The sequence below is a fragment of the Microcaecilia unicolor genome, chromosome 3 (genome assembly GCF_901765095.1).
Source record: "Microcaecilia unicolor chromosome 3, aMicUni1.1, whole genome shotgun sequence".
NCBI lineage: Eukaryota > Metazoa > Chordata > Amphibia > Gymnophiona > Siphonopidae > Microcaecilia > Microcaecilia unicolor.
Window position 1 is genome coordinate 48146350 of NC_044033.1, and position 18449 is coordinate 48164798.

The 18449-nt window shown below is 43.8% G+C and overlaps 1 protein-coding gene across 1 annotated transcript in view; it reads left to right on the forward strand.

Annotated features, from left to right (window-relative positions):
- FOSL2 (FOS like 2, AP-1 transcription factor subunit) overlaps window positions 1–13878 on the forward strand; it is a 36815-nt gene extending 22937 nt beyond the window's left edge. The window contains 4 exon segments of the mRNA XM_030195891.1: window positions 1999–2016; window positions 2018–2254; window positions 7992–8099; window positions 12607–13878. Coding sequence (XP_030051751.1) covers window positions 1999–2016; window positions 2018–2254; window positions 7992–8099; window positions 12607–13113 — 870 coding nt within the window. The 3' untranslated portion in view covers window positions 13114–13878.
- Window positions 13879–18449: the final 4571 nt, after the last annotated feature.

Here is an 18449-nt window from a genome sequence, read left to right on the forward strand (position 1 = left end):
CCTGTTTTTCAAGGTGCATCTTAAAGCACCTATCCTGCTTGAGTTCTTCGGCGGCCTGTTCCATTTTCCAGGACGGTGAATTTTTGAATCTCATGTGGAACTGCTGACTCTTCCTCCTCGTTTTGTTTTAAAAGTATGCCTGGAATGCGCATGAGAGGCGATTTTTTTTTTTTTCTTAATATTTTATGAGCTGTCTGTGACCGGCTGCCCTGGAGCAATGGAGGAGCTGTCGGTGGCTTAATCAGGCAGAATGTGGGAAGTGAAAAAAATTTACGTGGACGCCTTCTGTGTAATGTTCAAAGCTATATACTTATTTTTAGTTTTAGTTCTATTTAAACAGTCTTATCAGATGGTAAATGAACATGTGTGGGTCCCGTATAACTTTAAAAGGGCTAGACCTAGCTGCACTAAGCTCTGTGGAGGGAGACATATGATGTGAGTGATTTAGGTGAGGGGGGTTGCAGGAGGAGGACAGAAGTAAGTGTTCTCTTAAATGCCTACAACTTTTCTTCCTCTCCTCTCTCTTACAGCTTTGAAACAGCTGGACCCTGCTCTTCCAAACTCTGGGCTAGATTAGCGAAGTGCGTGACTGCATTAGGTATGCCAATACCATTAATATGTATTTAGTAATACCACCTTTTAGTAATGCTAGCCCTTTTTGTGCAGTTAGGTTCCTGGGTGGGGGGGATTATCAGAATGTTCTACTTTTTAATGTCCGTGAATGTTCCTTTCTGTGCCTTTCCCCAAGTCTGAAGTTTCCCATAAGAAAAACATGGTCTGGTAGGATCAAGACTCTTGAATATTACTCTGTGCTGATTTTGTTTTGTTTTTAAGGGGGGGGGGGTTGTGTTTCTTGCATTGCAATTTAAGCCGTGCCCTCAGGACTACAGTGCAGTATTGATCTCTGATGAAGCATCAGAACCGATGCTGTATGCCTGTCTGAGTTGCATCAGGGGACACATGGAGCAATTGTATGCCATGTTAGGTGCCACAATGCTAGGCGTTAAATGCAAATTCTACAAAGGGATCTGGGTGCCCAAATTTGATTATAGAATACCAGTGTCTATCTGCATTTTTAAGTGCCAACATTTAGCCACGCCCATCTTAGGCCATGTCTATGCCAGGCGTACATGTATGTGCCTAAATGCTGTGCTTTGGAACATAAATTATATTTTTCTATAATGTGTATTTGTGTAATTGTGGGGGATGCCCATGACCCGCCCATGTGAATACCACTTAGTGCCCAACTAACACTTACATGTGCAACTTTCTTCAAACCGATCACCTTACTTTCTAATTCTTCCTACTTCTTACTTATCTATATTACAACTTTGCCTTACCCTTCACTACCAATTATAATGTTCTAGTACATATTGTGTTGTCATTGCAAGTAGTACACCATGCCATACTTTATATTGTTGTTCGAATATTTTTACTGCTCTAATTGCCTCCTGCTTATGTTTGATCTATTCTTACTGTACACCGCTTTGAGTGAATTCCTTCAAAAGGCGGTAAATAAATCCTAATAATAAATACACACAATCTGTACATGTGTAAGTGCGGTATTTCTATAATCTGAGCATGCAATGTCATGTGCATTTACATATACAGTGAAGCAGGAGGATAGTGTAATCCCTTTGGGGCATTGTAGGTGCCATGTGTATGAACCTCAACACATGTAGCATGATCCTTGTGGGGATATCAGAGCATATTATATAACCTTACTTTTCCTACTGCATGAAAACAAGATGACATTTTCCAAAGGTTGGCCACCATGGATCAAATAGCCATGTTTCATGAATTATTTATGTGGATGAGAGATCTGGGATGTGGTAACAGTTGGTGCACCAGTTTACCAAGAACGTACACACATCCTATTTTACATATGACTGTCGTTCATCTCTATCATATTTGTACATTGCAGTTCTAGCCTCCATTAATGCGTGATGCAGTGCTACCGTGACATAGTCTAACCAGTCTGGTCCTTGTTTCCACTAGAAATTCAGACAAGATATGCCCCGGATCAAGCAGTGCCTTCATTCCCACCATTAATGCCATAACAACCAGTCAAGATCTGCAGTGGATGGTACAACCCACAGTCATCACTTCAATGTCCAGCCCTTATGCTCGCTCTCATCCCTACGGCCACCCTCTGCCCAGCCTGGTCTCAGTCACGGGACACACGGCACTTCAAAGACCTGGAGTCATCAAAACCATTGGCACCACCGTGGGCAGACGCCGGCGAGATGAGCAGGTAACTACAGTGGAGGAGGCTGGGCTTGCTTGCCAGATGGTCAGTGCGATGATCCAAAAACAGATTGCTTGCAATACACATTTTTAATAAATGCTTTACCATGAAATTGTACAGATGTTGTGGACCCGCATAGAATCATAGAAGAATGTAGGCAGATAAAAGACCATATGACCTATCCAGTCTGCACATCCATACCATCTACTCTCCCTTTCACTCCCTTAGAATCCTGTGTACTTGTCCCAATCTCTCTCGAATTCAGATAATGTTTTGTCTCCACCACTTCCACGAGAGGCCTTTCACAAATCCTTTCCGTGATGAAGTATTTTCCTCAGGTTACTTCTAAGTCTGTCCCCTTTCACCTTTATCCTATGCCCCCTCATTTCAGAGCTTCCTTTCATCTAAAAGACTTGCCTACTTTGCATTAATGTCAGTAAATATTTAAACATCTCTAACGTATCTCCCCTTCTGCCTTTTTCCCTGATTTCTGTTATTTCTCGTACCCCAATATCTTTTAGTTCCCAGGATTTTTTATGATTGGAGTGATTAGAGCCTCAGTGTGCTCATGGTGGAGGTGAAGGCTGTATATATGAATTCAAGAAAGCTTGGGAGAAGCACATAGGATCTCTAAGGGGAGGAAAGGAATAGCAGACTTGGTCTTTACCTGCCTTCATTTTTCTCTGTTTCTATAGTATTACCAAGGGGCCATCTAGTGTGTACAGGACACCTCTCCCCAGACTGCAGTTTAACAGACCACTGTGTTTGGCTACTCCCAACGATTACAGATTGGGAAATTTGTTTTGGTTTGAGTCCTAAGAAGCAGGGGTTTGAGTATTTTTTCAAGGCCCTACCTAGTTAATGGATGACCAGTTAGTCTCTAGCAGTGTCTATCACCTTCCACTTAGGCACTCCCAACAGATCAAAAAGAAATTTGCTGTCCTCTTTTAATTCTAGTTAAAAAAAAAAAATGTACTGGCTGAATCAACAGCAAATTCAGACCGTGGGCTTCCTAACCCCTAGAGAGCTTCTTCCCTAAAACATTGTTCCACAAAAATCTTTAGACACCACTCCATCTGGCAGGGCTTTGGCGTCCCCATCAGCTGTTTAAAGGGGTGCTGCAATTCTGGAGGGGCCCAAGGCCCCCCCTGTGGCTATGCTACTGAGCTGCAGTACACACGGGGCTACAGAGTTGTCAAGGGGGGCTGATCTTTGTGAAGGAGATTTTAAGCCATGCTCCAAGCGCTACCCCCGCTGTCTAGCTTCTCCCCCAGACCCACCCCACTCTGACCTTCTGGCTCTACCCCCTGACAAAACCTTAATAAAATGTCATATCCTGCTGCCATGTTGAGTCCTGCAATATAAGCTGTGAGATTTTGTTTCTTATCACAAGACTGGTCCTGTAGCAGGAGGAGATGATCTCTTATTAACGTATCTCCTGCTGCCAATGGAGGGGGAGGCTGCTGAGTGGGTGTTCTTGGCTCCTTAGCAGGATTGCAGGACATGACCAGCAAAACGCTGACTTGGCAAGTCTGGGACTACATTAACACATGATGCTGTGCTCACATGCTACAGTGCTGAAAATCCTAAGAAGTGAGAACAGCATTAAACCTATTTATTTATTTGTTACATTCGTACCCCTGCTTTCCCACTTCAGGCAGGTTCAATGCGGCTTACATAGGAATAGGGGTTACAAGGTATAGCAGATAGAATACAAGCTGTGGTATAATAGAATAATGATGGAGATAGGTGGGATGGGCAAGTAAGAAGGGGGTAGGAGAGGCAGGATGGGGAAGGTTGAAATGAGCAAGGGATAAGGGGGTGGGGGTGACTGTAGGAGGGAATAGATTGAGGGATAACATAGGGGGAGTTGATGGAAGACGTGGTCTGTCATAGTCTTTGTCGAGTGATTAGGTATTGGGTAGGGTTCATAAGATTAGGTTAGATCATTTGGGTATGCTTGCTTGAACAGATGGGTTTTCAGCGATTTTCAGTAGATAATTGTTGATTGAGTGACTAGATCTGGGTAGTGCATTCCATAGTTGGCTGCCAATGAAGGAGAAGTTGGATGCATAAGAGGTTTTGTACTTGAGACCTTTGCAATTAGGGTAGTGTAAGTTAAGGTATGTTCGAGAAGATTCTGACCTGTTTCTGGTTGGAAGGTCTATCAGATCAATCATGTAGTTTGGAGATTCTCCATGGATGATCCTGTGAATCAATGTGTGGACCTTTGAAGTTTATTCGTTCTCTGATAGGGAGCATTTAGAGCTATAATATCAAGAATAGGTACAAGGCATACATACACACTGGGGGCAAAACAAAAATGTAACCAACCTGTGAGAAAAACCTCCTTTTTATTTGTGCTGGGCTTAAAAGAGCACCTGAGACTGTGCCGACTAGGAAGCTAAGCCAGCTTGGCAGAAAAGGAGATGAACCTCTCTGTGTAATAACTTGGTTACATCTAGCTCCTCGCCTTGTGCAACCTGCCCACTGGCGACCCCTCCCTTCCCATTTAACCACCACCAATAGGAGGAGACACTGGGCTGGGAGCAAATTTTGCACCCCCTCCATATTTATACCCTTATGCACTGCTCACCCAGCTCTTGGTCCAGGACTAAAGAGCATCGGTGACATTGGAGGTCGCACCAGAAGTGAACAGAGCACTCAGAATCAAAGCATCTCTTAACAAGGGCTGCTATCTGGTCTGGTTTCAGAATAATAGAAATAAGCAAATTATTTGAAAAATCTGTGAATATGGGAGGGTCCTTAACTTCACATGATGTGTATGTGTATATACACATACCTGATGGGTGGCCCAAATGGTCCTTTTCTGCCTTCATCCACTGTGTTACTGTAATGCTACCCAGCTGTTGGTGTCCTCAGATACTTTCCTAGGCCTACAGCTAAACGAGACCAATGCAGAGCTGCGTAGTTGATAGCTTTGTAACATTGGGAAGTGTTTAAAAACACTCTCAGGATTGCTAAGGTTCATTACTTTGTTTATAAAGAGAACTATGTACTGTATGATATCTTTCCTGAGGTTGATCTGGGGCTGTGTTTTCCAGGCGTGGAGTCTTGGTGTTTTCCTTTTCATCCGATACAATGATTTTGTTTCCAGCCCTGGTATGCTGGGCAGCTGTTCATTCTTAGCTTAAGCCAGGGTTATAGAGTGATAAGGCGCTATGGGACATTTTACAGTCAGGTGTCCAAGCACAGGACATATTCTTCCCTCCTTTCCCTCCCATTTTTATTATAAATTTTGTAAATCAACCCATTTTTCTCCTCCTGAAGTTCAGGTACTATACTCTTCCTTGTTGAACTGAGGGTCAATGGCTACAGCTCCCTCTGAATCTGGCACAAGTGGGTCCATGAACTGGCCAGTAGGTGGCCCTATGTATCGGTGTTCAGTACTCACCACATTCCTGGAGCCAGACCTGAAGAACATAGCCAGTCAAGCCCTCACACCAGCTCTTTTTAGTCAAATTTTGCCTTCCTGTGAGGGTAGGATCAGAGAAAAGAGGAATGTGACCTTTGCAGAACCAGTAAAAACAGATAGCAAAGGTGGTGCAGGACAGAGGAACAACCAATAATGCAATTATATTTTTATTGAAGGACCTGACTTGGCCTAGTTTCGACAATGAAACCTTCATCAGGGGTCATTAGATTCTTCAATGATGCCGGTTACACAGATTTTAACCATTACTATTGCATTTGCAGATGTCCTATCAAGTGTCCATTGTATTGACTGTTGAAGAATCTGATGACCTTTGATGAAGGCTTTATTGTTGACTTGGCCAAAGTTGGGTCCGTCCTTCAATAAAAATATCATAATTGCATTATTGGTTGTCCCGGACCACATTTGCTCTCTCTGTTTGTCCTTTAGGGTGACCATGTGTCTTCATCTCTTGTGTGCTCCCCCTCCCCTTCTCCTCTGTCTCTCCTTCTCTGTGTCTCCCCCCTCGAGGGTCTTCTAACCACTGCCACACATGTCACAGTGGAGAAACTGTGCTGTAGGTACTGGAAATGGTCAGGCCTCTGCAGTGTACAAATTCTCTTTTCATAAAACCTGTCTAGTCAGTTTCTCCCCTGGTGTGTATCTCATTCTGTATATGGGTGTGGAGAAGTCTGCGGGTGTGTCCCCTGCTTAAATTCTAAAGGAGAGTCTCTGGAAACATTGGCAATGATCTCTCTTTATTAGGTAGTACATGGAGTACTATTTGAGATTCTCCATAATCTCTCTGGCGTTATAAACCTTGCTGGGCTGTTTGTCATTCTGTGCTTCAGAAGGTAATGTTCAGACAAATACAAGGTCGCAGAAGTGGGCGGCTGTTAGTTTCACTGGATGTTTTATATTGGTCTGTTTCTATTGGTGTGTCAGTGTTTCTGACAGATCTTTCAGTAGTTTGAGTGGTAGTGGACCGGGGGGGGGGGGGGGGGGAAGAGATTCTGTCCATCTCTGTAGGCAGTGTTGCTTTGTGGTTGGGGAGGGGGAGATAAAGGTGATGAATTAAAAAAAATAAAAAAAAGTAGTATAAGCACCATAGATCCTTAGTGGCAGAGGATATAATAAAGCAGTGGTAAGTTGTATAGAGTGGTGTGGTTACAACGCTAAATACCACAGTGGTACAATTGGCTTCCAAAAAAAGAAGCTGACCTGCACGGAGGGGATGGGGTTAAATCTCGCAGATCAATGAGCACAGAGTCCCTAACACTAGCGGCTATTACTGATTTAGAAAGGAGTAGGAGTGGTGGCTTTAAATACAAGCCTTATAGGTAGCAATGTCGGTGGCAAGGCCTGAAGTGGTCTACCAGTGGAAGTGGTGAGGGCCATTGCTAGAACAAGGTTTTGTGCACGGAGTGTGATAGAAGGGATGAGAGCTTGAGTTGAAGATAGGTGCAGGAGGAAGCTGATGTGCGTATCAATTTCCACATGCAACCCAACTTCTATCCAACATGGACAGTTAAGCACACAGGACTGGTCCTCATTATGTTAAGTACTATACATATGTGTCTGTTGCTCATAGGTCTCACTGTAGGGTGTGTCTCTGAATGTCTCCTCGTCTCGGCTTCTTTCCCTCTCTGTCTCTCAATCGAATGATAGCTCAGCTGCCCTGCCCCCACCCAGTACCATTCTAGAGGGAGCTACAAACTGCATTTCTCATGTTCTGTAGACCCCTGGAAAGTTTCCACATTTAACATGACACCTCTATCAAATCATGTTGTAACCTGGAAACATGCAACACATGTAAACTGTGGAAGTTTGTGTGTGCCTCTGTGTGTGTGCACAGAATGTAGATTTTTAATGTTGGGGAAGGATTTTTTTTTTTTTAAAGATTTAATATGCCTTTTCCAAGAGTGAGGGGTGTTGAGATACAAGCCTACATGCCTCTAAAGAATACCCTTATAGCATGTTCTGTACCCAATTTTGTTGCTTTCTTTAAGCTGTTTTGTGTCCTAACACAATGCCCCCGTTCTACAGAGGGGAACCTGCCAGCAGTCACATAGCTGAGGACGGAGTAACCTCTCCTCCCTCTGAGGTCTAGACCTTCACCTTCACCTTCCTCCCCCGCACACTGCTTCCTGTTTTCTTATGGGGTGCTCTCTCTAACATTGCCTGTCAATCAATCTCAAACCTTGCTGGTCTAACTCACCTTCTCCTTTTTTTCATTCTGGTGATTAAATGTTTATCCAGAGTACAGAAAGCCAATTTTGCTAAATTTTTGACTCTGTGAATTGTCCACAGTTGTCCCCAGAAGAGGAGGAGAAACGGCGGATTCGGAGAGAGAGGAACAAGTTGGCTGCTGCCAAGTGCCGCAACCGGCGGCGGGAGCTAACTGACAAGCTCCAGGCGGTAGGTGATCTTGACCCCCCCCATGAACCTCTCCAACTCCACCGCTTCAGCTTTCTGTTCTCTTTATTCTAACTGATAAATAATGTTAAGAGACTTTCGTGGCATCTTCTGCAGAACTGTTAAGCAGCCTGTGCTTGTGAGGGGGACTCGGTCGGGTCCATGCCTGCGTTTTTTTTGCACCCACCCCCCTCTCCAGTACAAACTGACATGCGCATGGCTGATTTTGAAATTTAAGAAACAAGGAAAGCAAATCCCAGAATGCAATGCAAGTTAAATTTAAAAACTACAAAGTCTCTAGCAAGCAGAGCACTTGTGACCTTGTGCGCTCTGCAGAATGTAGGAGCAGCTCTACGGTAAAAGTATAGATTGAACTCAGTGAGCAGAACACGTACAGCACGAGCAGGGTGGCAGTGCTGTGTATACACCCCCTTCCCCATCCCCCCACCACCACAGAACAGGAAGAGCATAGGCAGTGGCAGTGCATGCTTCCTCACACGTACACTGCCCATCTCCAAGCAGCAGGAACAGTATTGGGCAAGCTTCCCATCATTGCCCCATCGTTCCCCCAGCCATCACAGAACACTTTAAAGGCTCTTGCACAGCTGCAGTAAATTCCTCAGGCTGAAAACTTCACTTAACATTCACACAGGTGGATTATTCCTCATTCTTATGTACAATTTATGTAGCACTGTAGTGTTTACTTGGTAGCATAATTGTGTAGTACTGTAATTTTAGTGACATGTTAACAGTGTTAGCGACTAGCAGGGCCATACCATATATACTTGAAATATAAACAGATATGTTGGGCAAAAGAAAAAAAGAATAAAAAGTTGAATCTGCTTATATTTGAGCCTAACCTCCCTCCACTGTGGCATCCAGCATTCCTCTTTTTCCCTGCTTTCCCTGAGGTGTCACGCCACTGAAACCTTCACCTGCCACCTCCTCCTACCCCCCCCAAACTTGAAACTCCCACTTTCTTCCTCATTCCCCTTCCCCAGGCCTACCTTACAGCCTTGGTGGTCTAGTGGCAAGCTGGGGCAGGAGTAAACCCCACACACTCCTGCCCATGTGGTCTCTGTGGTGAAAATGGATGCCAGTGCCAGCTTCAATTCCAAAATGGCTGCCGCAACCTCCTGTGACAATCTTGCGAGACTGCTGCTGGAACTCACAGCAGCCAGTTTCGTTAAAGTGATCGCATGAGCATGTGGTTTAATTTGTAGTGACTTGCATATTCAGATTTAAATATCAAGTACATCTTTGAATATGTTACAGAAATCTGTTAATTTAACAATTAGCCCAAAGGAAAAAAGAGGAGAAAAAAAATCTGTCGCCTTAGTAATAAAGCCTCCTGAGGAGGAGAAAAGAGGAAAATACTTGTCTAGATAAAGACATCTATTTAACTGCCAACCCCCTCCCCCTCCTCTATCACCCATATCTGCCCATCGTTTAGCATGTGGTAGAGTGGCTGTGACTGCCAAATTATTATTCTAGAAAAATTGAAGAAAACACAAGTGGTGGACTTCACCTTGCTCACATATTTGCAAGAGTAATGAACTCGAATTTTTGCCCCTTGAGAAAACGCAGGAAGTTTTCTAACTTGTGAGTCTTCTCACACGAGCCAATAGAAATCCAAACTTCCCTTTCAGAAATACTTCTCAGTTGCAAAAATACAGATGCATAATGACATTCCTTATCTTGGTTACATACAAAGGTCACCAAGTGTGCAGTGTTCTTGACTTCTCCACCCCCTACGCATAGTGACGTAGTAAATGATAGCAGATAAGACCTGCACGGTCAATCCAGTCCACCCAACAAGGCAGTCAGAGCCACACCTTCCACTCCATGCAGATTACAGTCCATGATTAAACACTGGTATCGCAACTAGGGCAGTTAGCAATTTGCCACCATACCAACCACACATGGGCAGTGTTGTTGTTCTAAGACTGCATCATGTATATGCTTAAACAATATTCCTAACAATTTAACTTATTAGTTTCAACATTGTTTTCCCCTTACCCTTTGAGATGCAGGGCCGCCAAGGGGGGGGGGCAGGGCGGACAAAATTCCCCGGGCCTCCAAGGGGGGCCCGGCACCGCAGTCCCCGATCTCACCCGCCCTCAACTCTGTCGACCGTCCGCCACCGGGCCGGGCCCCCCACATTTAAATCATCACATCACCTCACCTGTCACCTCTGTGACTGAAAGTGCAACAGCGGCAGATCGGATTCGCCTCCCTTCGGGCCTTCCCTCCCTGAGGGCGGGACACGGAGGAAAGACCTGAAGGGAGGCGAATCCGATCTGCTGCTGCTGCACTTTCAGTCACGGAGCGAAGTGACTGGTGAGGCGCTGGGATGATTTAAGTGCAGGGAGCCTGACCCAGTGGTGGACGGAGGGGGGCGGGTGGGGACTGCGGCGCGGCGGCCTGGAGGGGGGGGGGCGGTGGTGATGACCGCGGGGGCGGGGCCCCGGGGGCAGCCTTGCCCCAGGCCCGGCCCAGTCTCTCGGCGGCCCTGTTGAGATGCACTGCACCCTCACTCATTAATGTGCTATAAAATACACAGGCTTGATCTTCATCTGTCTTGTCTCATTTAGGGGACACAGACTGTAGAACTCTGCCCATCACTGACCTTATTCCTCCAAAAATGCCATCACATCCGTGCAATCTGATGATGGGCGACACTCTCTGTTCCCCACTTTGACTTTCAGATTTTCCCGCCGATTTAGTTTGCTAAGTAATTGTAAAGCATTGTCCAGGATTTTCAAAATCTCAGTTAAATGCATCTTAAAAAGACTCATGGGCATAGATGTCCCCAGGAGAGCCTCAGGTTTAAATTCCTGTCTCCACTTTTTTTCATGGATCACTGTTTTATCCTATATCAGGGAAGCTTGAACTATAGTAATTTGCTCCACATGGCCTGATCTCAAATTCTCTGGCTGTGATCAGATACCAAAGAATCCTCAGGCCTCAAAGTTCTGCAAAATATCAGGCCAAAATATCATGCCATATGGGCTGCGTTAGCATCATTACAACGTAATCCTTGTAGGTTTCTCAAAGGAGGAGCAGACAATTTCTAGCCACATCAGGGGCTAGGGGCCTCCACTTCACTTACCCCCTCATTTGCTGGTCCAATATCATACCAAAAAGCAAATCGTTTATGGATCCTGTGCACTAAGGCCACCTTTACTGCAGCAGTAAAATGGCTGACTTTTTTTTTCCATTTCATTAAAGTGAATGACTGTGTGTTAATGTTACCATTAGCATGTTACCATTTAAAAAAAAAAATTAGCATGTGAGCACTTACCGTCATCTATTTTGTAGGCAGTAAGTGCTCACACGCTAACTGGCGTGTAGTAATGTGGATGCCTTCCAGGTACGCCCCCTCCAACAAACACTAAAAAACCCATTTTTTAGGGCTTGGGTATAACTCATCAATTTGATCCTTATCATAGGACGCCTGAGTGCATCCTGGAGTAAGCGCACGCCAACGCTTACCACAGCTTAGTAAAAGGTCACCTTAAATAATTACCTACTTTTGAATAAAAAAGTTAAACAAATCACTGCATCCCTTATTTCAGTAACATAAAAGAAGTAATCCTTCAGCCAGATCAGCTTTTTAATCATTAATTTAAAAGCCTGAAATCCAAACTTGATGGGGCACGTCCTCGAACAGAAGAGTTTTGAAGAGATGTGTCTCAACTGCTTAAATGCAGCTGCCACCTAGCATATGTCTTGTTGGTACCTCAAGTTCCACTTACTTTGAAGAAAATGTGTTCATAAAGACTTTTTGGAAAACCCTAACCTTGTCTGAAGTCTTCTTGAAAACTAGAAATGATATGTCTGGGGCTTGGTTTTGTAAATATTTGCAGAACTGAGCCCCCTGTCAAATATGAGTACTCAGAAAGGGGGCTACAAATAACTCTTCCAAATCTACTCCAGGCCCTTTCCTTTACGGGACAAGAGCTTAAAGGAACTGAGACTTTTTTCTTCCTCGTTTTAGGCAACCTCTAGCCTCTTCCTTTAGGAAGGTTAGAAAAGCTTTTTTTTTTTTCTAAGCAAAAATATAATGGGAATAATAAATTCAACATCACCACCCCCCCTGAATGTGAGCTAGCAGCTGCTCCCTAAATGAATATCTAGAACCAAGCACCAAGGTGTTCAACTTGTAGGTCAAACGCAGGGGAAGAAAGGTCTCAAAATCCAGCTTAAACACTCCACCAACAATGGATCTATCACTAGTGTGAAAGATGGAATAAACCATTGCATTAATCTCTAGTGGGATGCTGTGGTAAGATGGTGAATTCCCACCCTTTGACTCTTATACAGAGATGCTATTTAGTAAGGTTTCCAATGGGGCCTTGCATGTATCAATGGTATATAGTGCTTTTACCAGTTTGTCTGGAATTAATTCATCAGTTCCTGGAGTCATTAAATCTTTACATTAATGATCTAATTGTATTACAACTGTACACAAAAACTCAGTGCTTTTCCCTCCTTGCTTTTTCTGCAGGAAACTGAAAAGTTGGAAGAGGAGAAGTCAGGTCTGCAGAAAGAGATTGCTGAGCTACAGAAAGAGAAGGATAAATTGGAATTTATGCTGGTTGCTCATTCTCCAGTGTGCAAAATTAGCCCTGATGAGAGGAGAACCCCACCCCCACACAACCTGCAGGCCCTCCGCACCATGGTGTCCAATAAAGTGGTAGTGAAAAAAGAACCGATAGAGGAAGAGATCCCATCTGCTTCCATCACCAACAAAGCCCAGAGGTCTGTCATTAAGCCCATCAGCATTGCAGGGGGGTTCTTTGGAGAAGAGCCACTCAACACACCAGTGGTGGGGACCTCGACTCCTCCCAGTACACCAAGCACCTCTAACCTTGTCTTCACCTATCCCAGTGTGTTGGAGCAGGACTCCCCCGCTTCCCCTTCTGAGTCTTGCTCCAAGGCCCATCGCCGCAGCAGCAGCAGTGGAGACCAGTCTTCAGACTCCTTAAACTCTCCCACCTTATTGGCATTGTAACGACACGAGATGACATCGGTGTTGAGAACTGTGTTCAAGAATGATGACAGGGAGGGCCAAAGACCTGTGGAGTTGGGAGGGGTGGGATGATGTATGGCAGGTGCATCCAAGGACGGGAAGGAATAGCAAAGCACAAAAACCAAACGAGTGGCTTTTGAAGCCCTTTTTCCAGGCAAAAATGAAACCTTTTTAGATCTCTCTAAAGGACTGGATCTTTACAACGATGTAGCATAGATATTTCTTGGCTAAGATGAGGGGGAAGAAGCTATAGAAAATCCAATCATTCATCTTTGTTTTTTTGATCTTGTGATTTGGTTCCAAATGTCTGTCTTGCTGCTTGGTTGTGGACATCTTGATGTGCCGTTGCATTTCATCATCTTTGTCCAGTAGATGCCTTGGTAGAAGCTTTTTTGATTCTGAACTTGTGGAGAGAGGTTTTTGTGGGGTGGAGCAGCAGGGTTATGGGAACATTTTGTTTTCTTTTTCATTTTTTAAAGAGGAACAACAGTTTGAGCGGGGTGTGTGTGTGTGTTGAAAGGTATGGAATGTTTGAAATGTTGACAGGATTGCTACTTGTTGCTATATAAGACAATCACAGCCCACTGATGCCTCTAGAAATGCCAGCCAAATAATGAAGGGGGAGGGGAGAATGGTTTTGACTGTACCTGCATGGGTGTACAGAGCTGTTAAGACGAGTTCATAAGTGTTGCCATACTGGGACAGACCGTAGGTCCATCAAGCCCAGCATCCTGTTTCCAACAGTGGCCAATCCAGGTTACAAGTACCTGGCAAGATCCCAAAACAGTACAATACATTTTATGCTGCTTATCCTAGAAATTTACTGTAATGCCAGAACCAGTCTCCAGAACTTCGATGTAATTGGTATCTTTTTGCTTTGGCTATAGAGATCCATGTTTCTCTGCATCAGTATGTGAGATGTTTGGCCGCCTCGCATATGTTCTGATGCTGGGTTAGAGGTGCTGGTCTTGTCTTTGCATTTGGTTGTGTACTCCTGTGCAAAATTGCTTTCACTGGCCCTTGTGCACTGGAAAACATAAACATGCCCACCAAAGGGGGGGGGGGGGTTCAAATCCAGTCCAGGAAATAAGTCAGGCACAGAGATGTGACCTCCTGGTAGGGGTCTGTTCACAAAGCTTGAACTGTTAAATCTGGGGATTTTGGCATCTACCATCTGGCATGTATTGGTCCATGTTCCTTCTCATCTTAATTTTCTTTGTATTTGTTTCATTTGTGTGGCCTGGTTTTCTGTTTAGCAGTGCAGAGCATCAACCATTAATGAAATTAACCAGTTTCAGGGAGAACTGTTCACAGAAATATGCATATTACATTTGCTGAGTGCAGGGATATTTAAGCTGTAGCTGCATGTTACATGTTCTGTGGCTTTGGAGATGACATGGGTTAGAAACTCTACAGCCCTCGCCATCCTTGTTGGATAGGGAATAGCCAACATCTAATGAGAGATACAAGAGAGAAGTCAAGAGTGCAGTATTGTTTTCCCAAGGTCTTAAAAATCTTCTTTGCTGAAGCTAAAATCCAGTAGACTACCATTTGTGGCTTAGTTTTCTAGAAGCCACGACCTGGTTCATGAACTGGTGATAACCCCTCAAGGGTGGGTTGGCCCATTCCCAAGTTGGAGGATCAGAAGATCATGCTTGGCAGGCTTCATCACAGTTCTGGTTTTGAAAACAAACCTTGCACATGGACGTGAAGTTACTTAGGGGCAGAGGGAGAACTAGAGACAACTCTGATCTGTGCACTCACCTAAAAATGAATTGCACTCAACCAAGATAACATTTTCTCCCCAGAGCTGTACCTCTCCCCACCCTTCTCCAAAGAACCCCTTTCAAAATGTTTTTAAAGCCATGAGAAAATAAAAAGCAATTTTTAAATAGAAAAAGAGAGCATGAGCTAAAGGTAACAATGCCCAGAATTCAGTTTTCAGCCAACCCATTGTGATGGGTTTTTTTTTTTCCTGCCCTCTCTGAGGAGCTGGGATGATTTTCAGCTCCATCGCTGCCTCACAAGATGCAGCTGCTATTCCACCTTGCCCCATAGACATCGGTAACGGGCATAACTCTGTCTCTAGTTCTTCAAGAGAGTACATCTTAAATGATAATGGGAGCATTTGGGCTGTCTCCAGGTTATATTGCATGAGCCCACTTTAACCAGATATTAGAATGCTAAAATGAAATTTCTAATTCAGTTTCTCCTCTGCCTCACATTTTGTGATTATAAAAGGAGGCGGTAAGTCTGAGGAGTGGTTGCTGTTGCCGTACTACAGAAAACTTTAGAAAGGGGGATGGGGGGGGGGGGGGGGTTTGGAGTTGGTCTTATCCTGTTTCCTGTCAAGTTCCTGTGCTCCTTTCCCTGTGAGGGTCATTGTTACCCTGAGACTACAGTACACGGGAACTCAAGCTTGACATGATTTTATTCACTCTGCTGTTCATCTGACTTATCCTCTGTTAATGAGAAATTGGTTCCTGTAATATGCAAAATGTTCATGCCCTCCATCCACCTGTTCACTGGGTTGTTTCTTATCTTTCAATATACCCATCTTTCCATGACTGTGTCAGTGTTAAAGAGCTTGTTGGGACTTCTGAACCATAAATGTATTTATTTGTGTGTATGTTTGATTAGCAGGCTTGAGTGTCATATACCATATGGAAGCATTAAAAGAATACTGTGTCCCCATTTGGAGTGCACACCTTTCTATAAATGTTGTGTAAAAATGCCTTTAAAATAGCACATGATCACTGGTGTGAGAAGCAGAGCTGACTCAGAAGAGTAATGGAATTTCTCTGAGATTGTGTGGTACGTTCAGCCCTCCGTCATTGCTGCTAGATCACCTTTCCAAGATCCCCCCGCTGTAATCTCTAGCCTTGGCAGCCACTCTTCCCTCTTAACCCTGCTTAGTGCAGGGATGGTGTTCTATAGGAGATATGCATGTGCCCCCATAAACTGCTGAGAACTCTACAACAGAAAGTGAAGGTGTTGCTTGTGTCAGACATGCCCCCCTGTGGTGTGGAGTTCCAGGAGCCAAAGTGGTGTAGGGGGAACTGGATCCTTGGGCTAGGAAGCATGGCCAGTGTTGGAAAGGTGCTGACAGGGCAATTACCCTGAGGTCCTTTGCTACAGGAGACCTAAGCCTGCCTGAAGCTGAAGGAGAGAGTCCCAAATTTCTGCCCTGGACCCTGGCATGTTTAATACCAGCCCTGTTAGGAAGTGCAGCTTACATATTTGAAGAAGGAATCATCATGATCTCGTACTCATTTGTTTAGTTTTATATTGGTCTTATAAAATAATCCATTTAGGTCTTTAGCTGTTGAGAGGTCCTGGAAGGACCTTTGCATGTAGCAGCGAATGGATTAAATGAATGTTAGGCCTAGTATGTTGTTGTATGGAAGCTTATTGTGCCAGGGAGCCTCTGAGCCCTTTATGGATCATGGTCATACCATTGCTTCTGGCATACCAGAAAATATCAAAGTGCAAAACTGGGCAGGGTAATTTTGGCTGTTCCCACCCAGTGCTGTCCTCTGTGGTGGGCATTGAATTGGCTCCTTGTAGAGCTGCTGCAACTACTTTTGGGGAACTTTGGGGTCCAAGCCCTAATTTAGAATCAGAATGTTGCCAGGTTCCAATGAATGTTCTGAATGCCCGCAAGAAACTCAGGAAAACCAAGTTAACTAACCAAATTCTCTTTCTGCTTATGCAAATAGGTTAGCATCTGAAAATGAAAGGACTAGCCACCAGCCCTCATTTTCTTTCTCTGGTTGCTGCTGTACTTCAGAACTCCATTGTTCACCTTTCTCTCCTCCTCACTGTCCCTAATGCATGAGGAGACTAGAGCTTCTGAAGGGTAAAAGAAAGCCACCCTCTGGTCTGTATAATATTATTGACCTTACTGTTTGGATTTAGGGTGCAATTCTGTAAGGAGCTCTCAGTATTTCCTTTTAATTTTTATTGTCTTGATTGGGGGTGGGGTGGGGGCTCAGTGCTATGTAACCTTTGCCAAAACTGGTTTTCCTTCTTTATTACCTCCTCTGATTCCAGTTGTTCACTTAAATATACTCCCTATCCAAATCATAGTGTCCATATTGCTCTGGAAAGAGCTATGGGGGTGTTTTTGTTGTTTTTGATTTGTATTTCAGATGTTCTATGACAGTTCACAATGAAACAAACAAACAAAAAAGGTCAAATTGAGGATGTGCACGAGCTTTAGAGGCCTTGGGTACCCTGAAAAGCTCAGATCTGCCATTATGTGTAGGTTTTTTTTTTTTTTTACTGTTTCACTGGGCTAAGGCATCATGTTTATTGGACAATGTGTGTTTGTGTGTGCAAGAAACATATCTGTGGGTGGGAAAGATGTTGTACATATTTCCATATCTGATAGCTCTGATTTATTAAGGGTGGAGTATCTTCACCCCATGCAAGACTATCATAAAAGGACTGATAACAAAAACCCTGGAACCGAAGAGATGTGGACAAGTGTTTCGGGCACTTTAGTGTCTCTGTGTAAATGATGGGCAGTGGTTTTGTGTTATTACTATCATTTTTATTTTAGTTATTTTCTCAGCTTAAGCAAATAATTCCTTTCAAAAGTGATTCTTAAAGGTGGTTGCTAAAATGCCAGTCTTTGCTCCTTTCCTGCTCTTCTAGTTGGTCGCTACGTGGCTTGCAATCAGTGGGGCCGGTTTGGTCTTACAAAAAAATCAACTGTATGATTTCCATTTCTGTTCCTGTGTTTAACATTTTTTTTACTGTAATACAGGTGTACAGTATTTGCACTAAAAGCTTGCTGCTATAAGAGAAGAGAAATCTTAATTTTTTTCCTTGCTTTTACAACTATCTGATTAGCAGTTTTGTAGAAGAAATAAAATTTAGATCAAACTGTGCATATTTTTTTTTCTTATTGTTATAGATTGTTTGGTGGGTGGAATGGTGGTGAGGAAACCTTTTGCCATGTGTCCAGAATTGGAAACCCAACAACTAAATTTAGTTGATGGGAAGTATGTTTGTAGTAACCTTTAAGTCGTGTGCATATAAATGTGTTCAAGTTCTTTTGGAAATTATTATGATTGATTTCTTTGCCCTTCCTGGAGAACTGCCATGTGCTGAATAGGGTCATTAGCAATGTGCTGTTTGAAAATGGTATTTTTTTTTTTGTTGTTCCCATCTGAAATTAGATACAAGTCATCGGTTGCCATTTTTAATGCACTCTAAAATGACAAATGAAATGGGAAAGTGCTAGCATGTGAAGAGATTAGTTTTTTTTCTTTATCACGTTTTATGCTTGCGTATACACTTGGAGGCAGAGT